The sequence below is a fragment of the Saccostrea echinata genome, unplaced genomic scaffold (genome assembly GCF_033153115.1).
Source record: "Saccostrea echinata isolate AGI-Se365-2 ecotype Australia unplaced genomic scaffold, CSIRO_AGI_Sech_v1 ptg000025l, whole genome shotgun sequence".
NCBI lineage: Eukaryota > Metazoa > Mollusca > Bivalvia > Ostreida > Ostreidae > Saccostrea > Saccostrea echinata.
In genome coordinates, this window is record NW_026889774.1 from 24,367,533 (window position 1) to 24,377,500 (window position 9,968).

Genomic DNA, 9,968 nt, shown 5'->3' on the forward strand with positions numbered 1-9,968 from the left:
GGATGGAGTTTCCTATATAATCCTTGTGGGAAAGATTTGAATTGCTCATATCACAATTTTTTAGTCTTTATTTTTAAAAGATATTTTAAAAGCAGTTTAGAAATAGCAAGTTAACAATAATTATAAATATCTTTGGTAAATTACAAAGAGACAAAAAGCAAATATTTGAGGAACGTGGCGTCTGCCTTAAGATGACGAAAGGAAAATTTGTCTCAGTTTCTTCCTTTCCATTTCATCCAACATGTATCTACATTCGTAACATCAAGAATCGGAGATAGAAACTGGATACAAGTAATGACTTTTATTGCACACAAAATATGAATACTGTATGTTAAATAGTATATTGAGAATGAAATAATAAATATGTATATCTTGTATGCTACGACTAGATCAACAAGTACATTGCGTTTAACTTAAAGACAAATGTGCATGTATTGATGTTTGCTGTTCAAAAATTGATTGATATTTTCAATACATATCACTTTACGTGAACACAAAGTTTATGGATTTCATAATAAATACAACAGAAATTATTATCGGCGGTGCCCTGTAGATGTGTAATAAGTTTTTGAAAATATATTGAAGATTACCTGAATTTTTTTTTTTAATTTCTATGCACGTTTTGATACGTACATGTAGAATCATGGATGTACTCGTATAAACTAATGGGATAGGCAAGTTTTCAGCTTCATATTTAGTTACTTAAAACACCACACAATGCCTTGGAAGTTTTTAAAATACGTTTATTTCTAACAAAAAATTATATTTTGATAAATGTAGCTAATTTTTAATAAATCATATACTGTAAGTATACGTAAGTATGAAATAACTAATTAAAATAATTCAGCTTAGAGCGGAAGACTTCCTTCTGTGTTGGGTTGAATTTATCGTAGATACTAAATATTGAGTTCCTTTCACGCAGTTCTCTGAGTTCCTTAATTCTTTCAACTACAGTCAACTTCTGAGCAAAAAGACGTCCTCCGTCAAGATGTTTGGAAGAAAGCTCATAGCAGTAAATGACAATCACTTCAGCTGAAAAGAATCATGTATTTATGTCATTAAAAAAGATCTTAATGTTTCAGTTATATATAATTTCATGATTAAAAATTCCATACCACCAGTTCTTTGCAACATCGATAGAGTCTCTCTTTTCAAACCTCCATGTTCTTCTTCTATGATTAAATTCCTTTCGTTGTAATCCACAAACATAAGTATCACCTAAATAAATTCAACTTCATTTTAAAAGATGAATTTATACACCATTTTTTCGAAAGAGTACGAACAATTGTGGAAATTAGTACACATTTTGATCGGTACTATTGTAGGTGTATATGAATTCATAAACAAATTTCAACCTTTGAAGGAGGTATGGTGTCCAGGTTTTCTATAGAATTGACCACTACGTTCTTCATTTGTAGATGACACACGGGGCCTATTAAATCAGAGGCCAACTGCACATATTTCTGTTTGTCAGTTCCACATCCAAAACTTATAACACACAGAGAGTTTTCAAGTTTCTCCTAAAATATATAAAACCAAATGAACATTTCAATAGGAAACTTATTTTAAACTTTTAAAATCTTTTGACTGCATTTTGTAGATTTTTAGTACCTTATATACAGGTTTAGTAGGTCCGGGCCCCATTTCATTACAAAATTTAAAACTTTTTTTCATCCATTTCCTAATGTCTTCAAAACTACTGTTTGACCAACTGGCCCAAGGAAAATAAATCCAAATTATCGGTAGTAGTAGGATAGTGATGAGTAGTATATTCCAAAGGCCCGAATAACCATCTACACGTAAAATAAAGGAATCTTAACATTAAAAAAGTTATAATGTATTCAATATTTTCAGAAAAGTACTTGAAATATGTATTACCGTTTATAAGTTCTAAGTTTTCCTTTCTTCTCATTTCTTTTTTGCATTTTCTTTTCATTGTACATGTACGTCCATACATGTATGCAAGACTTGGGTAAGAGAAACACAGGCTTTTCATTGCATTGATTGATTCATTCAAAACCATTATTTCTTGTTTATTACTTCTCAATTGCACATTTAATGCTTCTATGAACTCTTCAGTATGTTTTAACTTTAGATGGATGTGTCTCACAGTCCACATTCTAAAATTTACTATTTCCGAGTCCTGATGATGTATGAGTCCTCGTAAAAAATACAAGGTACTTTTTGACGTCATTATCCACTGCTTTATAGATCTCTTTAAATCATTTATAATTTGTACCAGTACTTTTTTTGTCAAACGTGTCTCTGATGAAAGTTTGTTAGATGAATTACATTTAACTTCTTTAGAAGAGCCATATTTAGTCAAGTGAATCTCAAGCATTTCATGTAAGTTGTGCAACTTTTCTTCATAAAGTCTCTCGAAAATGTTTCCTCTTTCAACTTCAAAGTGAAGTTTTAATTCGTCCTTTGCCTTATCGACGAATGCTTGTGGGTAAGTGAAATGTTTCGCATACACTGCATGTAGGTTGAGCAAATCTTCGGAACATTTTGTCAGGTCTTCGCGCAATTGAAGCTGCTTTTCTTTTGTTGTCTTTGTTTGTCTCCTTTGTTCTTCAACAGAATGCTCCAAGTTTTTTGTAGATAGTTTCAGACTTTTTAATTCTGTTTCTAAATTGCTCAAAGACTTTCCATGAAAATTTTGCCAATTCTTTATTTCTTTGAATTGCAAATGAGATGACATTTCTCGTTCCAGTTGACCAAGGTAGTGTTGAAGCTTAATCATTTTGTACTGAATGACCGTGCACCAGATAATCAAGCAACTGAATGTACATAGATATACACATATACTAAAAAATTTTGAAAGAGGATAAAACTAAAGTAGAATAATACCAATCTGGATGCTTACCAGGTCAGAAAACCCGTCAAAGTTACAGCTCCTTGTGTAGATGATAACCTTTTAAAATAGAACATTGATGACACCAGGGACCTGAAAGTGAAAATGTTAAATTAAAAAAAATGAAGATATTCTAATGTTGAAGATGTTGTAGTTTCGTTTTGTTATTTAGCTTATTGGATTACCTGGAGCAGATAATCAATCGTTAACAAGCAAGTGTGGTGTAGCAGTTGTGTAGGTCTACTTTTGATAACAGGCATAGGCAAAAAAAAAAAAAAAAAAAAACTAGATGCTGTCATGAGACAGTAATACCCGCACTAAGGTGTTTGCCTCTAAATGCACACTCCTTCATATTGGGCTTACCAAGGAAAAAGTCCAAATAATTCTATAATTTACACAGTACATGTATTCGTCAAATCGAGCATAAAATGCTCAGGTGACCATGTGACCCATGAACCTCGTATACGCATTTCATATACTTAATTCATTACCAGTCTGAAATAACAGAATTTAATTAATAATGTAAATTAGGTTTTGATAAAAGGGGGGGGGGATATAAATTTTTGGCCCATAATTGGAACTTTTTAAATTTATTTTCTCAACAACAAATAATATTATTTTTGTACAAAGCGTTTTTGATGAATTTATCAAAATGTGCAAAATTATTTTAGTATTTGATTAGGCAAAAACCTCCTTTAAAAGCCATACCCAAGCAATTTTGTCCCCCCCCCCCCAACACACACACACACAATTTGCCTGTTTTTGGAAATAGGCCTAGATGGCAAAATTATGTTAAAACAGCGTTTGTTATGATAATTTAAAATTTGTTCTTGTACTGTACATGTATGTGAACACCTTTTTGAAAATTTCTACATCACATTGGGCTTGCGTCACCCTACCAGTACTAGTACTAGTTTTACCATTATCATTTTTAGATTGCACATGCCATGTGACATGGTGCAGTGTTACATGTATATTAGTGGAAATTAATTCATATTTGTGTTTTAATTGGATTATATTTCATGAAGTTGACAGGACCTATGACAGTCGGTAAGTACAATTTTAAGTATAGATTGGGGTAAAATAAACCGAAATGCAAATGGTTAGGTTAAAGTTTAAAAAGGATCAAAGATCATCAGCAATCTCCTATGCAGAGTTGTCGTTCGTTTCTCTCTCAAACACTGAATGTATGAGCCGATAGTGGATCATCGGATGCCACAATAGACGAATCTCACATTCTGAACAGTTATCTCCCGTTGTCGACATTACATTCAGTTACAGGCACAGATCCGGGAATTTTTTTCCGGGGGAGGGGGGTTTGTTCAAGTGAAGGGTCATACCCTCTTTCAAGGGGGGATAATCAAGAATTAGTGAAAATTTGGTGGTTTCATTTTAAAAAAGTCTTATCAAGAACCACTGACTGGGCCCAGAAAGTTGAAACTTTCTTTACATAGACAGTGTAGCTTCAAATTTGTTAAAATTATGACCCACTGGGGTAGGGTGGGGCCACATATGGGGATCCAATGATTTACATAGAAAAATGCAGGGTTTTTTTTCCATCATAAATCTTCTTCTTATGAACAGCAAGGGCATTATTGTCGTCCATTTTCACAAAAGGGACCTAGGGGACATTAAATCTCATTTGTCTGTCAGTCTGTCCGTTTGTCAGTCTGTCCGTCTGTCACAATAAATTTAACCTTGGTCATAACTTCTGAATAATAAGAGATAGGGCTTTCATATTTCACATGTACATTACCTACAAGAACTTTCTAAACATACCATGATTTTTGAACCCATGACCTTGACCTTGCAGTTTGACCTACTTTTCAAAACATTTAACATTATTTTAAATGATCATTTTGAAAGAGAAAAGATAGGGCGTTCATATTATACATGTATATTACCTGTGACAAGACCTTTCTAAATATATCATGACTTTTGACTCTGTGACATTGACCTTGAAGTTTAACCTACTTTTCAAAAATGTTATATTTCCTTATAACTTTTGATTGAGAAGAGATAGGACTTTTATATTTGACATGTACATTACCTGTAACAAGATGTTTCCAAGCATGCTATGATTTTTTTACCCCTTGACCTTGATGTTTTTTACCTAATTTTCAAAAATTTTAACTTTGGTGATTAATTTTGAATGACATATGATAAGGCCTGCGTATTTGAAACAATATGTCATAAATAATGGCATCCCATCCACTAGGACACGGAAAGCAGGGGACCACAATTCTTTGAATTTGCTTGTTAGTCATTTTGATATGGAAACATCCTCATATAGTGTAGATTCAAGTTTTTTATGCCCTGCCATGAATATGGCCGAGGCATATAGTGTTTGTCATGTCCGACTTCAATAAAACGTCATATGCTGATACATACTGATGTAAGCTTTTCAACTGCATCAAAATTTTTGACCTTGACTTTTCCTTTGACCTTGACCTTACTTTTCTTAAATTAGTGTCTAGATCAGTTTTGAATAAACAATTCAAGATATATTTATCAAACTTCATATGCTAATATATACTGCTGAGAGATATCAATTGCATCAACTTTTTTGACCTTGACTTTTCCTTTGACCTTGACCTCACTTTTTTAAAATAAGTGTTTATCTACGTTTTAAATAAACCATTTCTGATATTTTTATTGAACTTCTATGCTAATAGTAAATACATACTGATATAAGCTTTTCAACTGCATCAGCATTTTGACCTCAACCTTTCCTTTGACCTTGACCTCTCTTTTCTCAAATAAGTGTTAAGTTCAGTTTTAAATAAATCATTCAAGATATTTTTATCAAACCTAATATGCTGATATGTATTAGTGAGAGCTATTCAACTGCATCAAAAACTTTTCACCTTGCACTTTCCTGTGACCTTGACCTCCCTTCTCTTTAATTTGTATTTGCTTAGTTTTAAAGAAACAATTTAAGATATTTTTATGTAAGCATGCACTTATACATAATTTTGTGAGAATTTATCATCTATATTCATTTTTTTTTTTAGATTTTAGTTTCAATTTTAAAGAAACTGTTCAAGATATTCTCATCAAACTTCATACACTCATACAAATTTTCATGTTGCATTAGTAATATACATTCGGCGGGGCATTTATGTCCTATGGACATATTTCTAGTTTTCAAATCATGACCTCCGAGGATAGGGTCAGGCCACAATAAGGGATCAAAGTTTTATAGAGATTTAAAAGGAAAAAAAATCTTCAAAATTCTTCTTTTTAAGAACAACAAAGCATGATTAATATGGAAACATTCCTAAGAAGTGTAGATTCAAGTTTGTACAAATCATGACCCCATGGGTTAGGGAGGGACCATTTTTTTCCTGCCCCAATTTGCTATCCACATGGAAATGCAAATTTTAAAACCATTTAACACATCCACAGGACAAAATAAATCATCTTCCAAATGATCATAAGGCTAGTGCATGAAATATAAGGGAAGTTCTGGGAACCAGGATGTCTAAACATGTTAAATATTTTTTTAAAAAAATTTGACCCCTATTTGACCCCCAGGGGGGAAAATAAGAATTCTGAAACCTTACTGCACATCTATAGGACACTACCAATTATCTCCCAAAAGATGATTAGGCTACTGTGTAAAATGTAAGAGGAGTTCAAGGAACCAGGGGCTTTTTGCATAAAAAACGTTATTTTTCGACCCCTATTTGACCCCATCGTGAAAATGAAAATTCCGAAACCTTACTGCACATCTACATGACACAACCAACCATCTCCCAAAAGACGATTAGGCTACTGTGTAAAATGTAAGAGGAGTTCAGGGAACCAGGGGCTTTTTGCATAAAAAACGTCATTTTTCGACCCCCATTTGACCCCCAGGGTGAAAATGAAAATTCCGAAACCTTACTGCACATCTACATGACACAACCAACCATCTCCCAAAAGATGATTAGGCTACTGTGTAAAATGTAAGAGGAGTTCTGGGAACCAGGGGCTTTTTGCATAAAAAACGTCATTTTTCGACCCCCATTTGACCCCCAGGGTGAAAATGAAAATTCCGAAACCTTACTGCACATCTGCAGGACACCACTAACCATCCCCCAAAAGATGATTAGGCTAATGTGTAAAATGTAAGAGGAGTTCAGGGAACCAGGGGCTTTTTGCATAAAAAACGTCATTTTTCGACCCCCATTTGACCCCCAGGGTGAAAATGAAAATTCCGAAACCTTACTGCACATCTACAGGACACCACTAACCATCTCCCAAAAGATGATTAGGCTACTGTGTAAAATGTAAGAGGAGTTCAGGGAACCAGGGGCTTTTTGCATAAAAAACGTCATTTTTCGACCCCCATTTGACCCCCAGGGTGAAAATGAAAATTCCGAAACCTTACTGCACATCTACATGACACCACCAACAATCTCCCAAAAGATGATTAGGCTACTGTGTAAAATGTAAGAGGAGTTCAGGGAACCAGGGGCTTTTTGCATAAAAAACGTCATTTTCGACCCCCATTTGACCCCCAGAGTGAAAATGAAAATTCCGAAACCTTACTGCACATCTACATGACACCACCAACAATCTCCCAAAAGATGATTAGGCTACTGTGTAAAATGTAAGAGGAGTTCAAGGAACCAGGGGCTTTTTGCATAAAAAAACGTCATTTTTCGACCCCCATTTGACCCCCAGGGTGAAAATGAAAATTCCCAAACCTTACTGCACATCTACAGGACACCACTAACCATCTCCCAAAAGACGATTAGGCTACTGTGTAAAATGCAAGAGGAGTTCAGGGAACCAGGGGCTTTTTGCATAAAAAACGTCATTTTTCGACCCCCATTTGACCCCCAGGGTGAAAATGAAAATTCCCAAACCTTACTGCACATCTACATGACACCACCAACAATCTCCCAAAAGATGATTAGGCTACTGTGTAAAATGTAAGAGGAGTTCTGGGAACCAGGGGCTTTTTGCATAAAAAACGTCATTTTCGACCCCCATTTGACCCCCAGGGTGAAAATGAAAATTCCGAAACCTTACTGCACATCTGCAGCACATCACCAACCATCTCCCAAAAGATGATTAGGCTACTGTGTAAAATGTAAGAGGAGTTCAGGGAACCAGGGGCTTTTTGCATAAAAAACGTCATTTTCGACCCCATTTGAACCCCAGGGTGAAAATGAAAATTCCGAAACCTTACTGCACATCTGCAGCACATCACCAACCATCTCCCAAAAGATGATTAGGCTACTGTGTAAAATGTAAAATGAGTTCAGGGAACCAGGGGCTTTTTGCATAAAAAACGTCATTTTTCGACCCCTATTTGACCCCATCGTGAAAATGAAAATTCCGAAACCTTACTGCACATCTACATGACACCACCAACAATCTCCCAAAAGATGATTAGGCTACTGTGTAAAATGTAAGAGGAGTTCTGGGAACCAGGGGCTTTTTGCATAAAAAACGTCATTTTCGACCCCCATTTGACCCCCAGGGTGAAAATGAAAATTCCGAAACCTTACTGCACATCTGCAGCACATCACCAACCATCTCCCAAAAGATGATTAGGCTACTGTGTAAAATGTAAGAGGAGTTCAGGGAACCAGGGGCTTTTTGCATAAAAAACGTCATTTTTCGACCCCCATTTGACCCCCAGGGTGAAAATGAAAATTCCCAAACCTTACTGCACATCTACAGGACACCACTAACCATCTCCCAAAAGATGATTAGGCTACTGTGTAAAATGTAAGAGGAGTTCAGGGAACCAGGGGCTTTTTGCATAAAAAACGTCATTTTCGACCCCCATTTGACCCCTAGGGTGAAAATGAAAATTCCGAAACCTTACTGCACATCTGCAGCATATCACCAACCATCTCCCAAAAGATGATTAGGCTACTGTGTAAAATGTAAGAGGAGTTCAGGGAACCAGGGGCTTTTTGCATAAAAAACGTCATTTTTCGACCCCTATTTGACCCCATCGTGAAAATGAAAATTCCCAAACCTTACTGCACATCTGCAGTACATCACCAACCATCTCCCAAAAGATGATTAGGCTACTGTGTAAAATGTAAGAGGAGTTCTGGGAACCAGGGGCTTTTTGCATAAAAAAACGTCATTTTTCGACCCCCATTTGACCCCCAGGGTGAAAATGAAAATTCCGAAACCTTACTGCACATCTGCAGGACACCACTAACCATCCCCCAAAAGATGATTAGGCTAATGTGTAAAATGTAAGAGGAGTTCAGGGAACCAGGGGCTTTTTGCATAAAAAACGTCATTTTTCGACCCCCATTTGACCCCCAGGGTGAAAATGAAAATTCCGAAACCTTACTGCACATCTACAGGACACCACTAACCATCTCCCAAAAGATGATTAGGCTACTGTGTAAAATGTAAGAGGAGTTCAGGGAACCAGGGGCTTTTTGCATAAAAAACGTCATTTTTCGACCCCCATTTGACCCCCAGGGTGAAAATGAAAATTCCGAAACCTTACTGCACATCTACATGACACCACCAACAATCTCCCAAAAGATGATTAGGCTACTGTGTAAAATGTAAGAGGAGTTCAGGGAACCAGGGGCTTTTTGCATAAAAAACGTCATTTTCGACCCCCATTTGACCCCCAGAGTGAAAATGAAAATTCCGAAACCTTACTGCACATCTACATGACACCACCAACAATCTCCCAAAAGATGATTAGGCTACTGTGTAAAATGTAAGAGGAGTTCAGGGAACCAGGGGCTTTTTGCATAAAAAACGTCATTTTTCGACCCCCATTTGACCCCCAGGGTGAAAATGAAAATTCCCAAACCTTACTGCACATCTACAGGACACCACTAACCATCTCCCAAAAGATATTTAGGCTACTGTGTAAAATGCAAGAGGAGTTCAGGGAACCAGGGGCTTTTTGCATAAAAAACGTCATTTTTCGACCCCCATTTGACCCCTAGGGTGAAAATGAAAATATCGAAACCTTACTGCACATCTTCATGACACCACCAACAATCTCCCAAAAGATGATTAGGCTACTGTGTAAAATGTAAGAGGAGTTCTGGGAACCAGGGGCTTTTTGCATAAAAAACGTCATTTTCGACCCCCATTTGACCCCCAGGGTGAAAATGAAAATTCCGAA

General features: G+C 36.0%; 1 protein-coding gene across 1 annotated transcript; it reads right to left on the reverse strand.

Moving 5' to 3' along the window:
* Nucleotides 1-792: 792 nt before the first annotated feature.
* On the reverse strand, nt 793-2,905 carry LOC133192759 (uncharacterized). Its single transcript, XM_061328770.1, has 6 exons — nt 2,867-2,905; nt 1,879-2,780; nt 1,612-1,793; nt 1,356-1,520; nt 1,116-1,218; nt 793-1,032 (listed from the first exon to the last, which is right to left on the reverse strand). Exons 2-6 carry the CDS (start codon nt 2,741-2,743, stop codon nt 830-832), a joined length of 1,518 nt encoding a protein of 505 aa, XP_061184754.1. The 5' UTR covers nt 2,744-2,780; nt 2,867-2,905; the 3' UTR covers nt 793-829.
* Nucleotides 2,906-9,968: the final 7,063 nt, after the last annotated feature.

Bases quoted from the DNA above. Each gene is read 5' to 3' on its own strand.
- LOC133192759 (XM_061328770.1), bottom strand. From the start codon at position 2,743: ATGATTAAGCTTCAACACTACCTTGGTCAACTGGAACGAGAAATGTCA. The intron at 1,219-1,355 runs GTTGAAATTTGT...GAATTTATTTAG, and splicing joins ACACCATACCTCCTTCAAAG to GTGATACTTATGTTTGTGGA. The intron at 1,033-1,115 runs GTATGGAATTTT...GATTCTTTTCAG, and splicing joins GATGTTGCAAAGAACTGGTG to CTGAAGTGATTGTCATTTAC.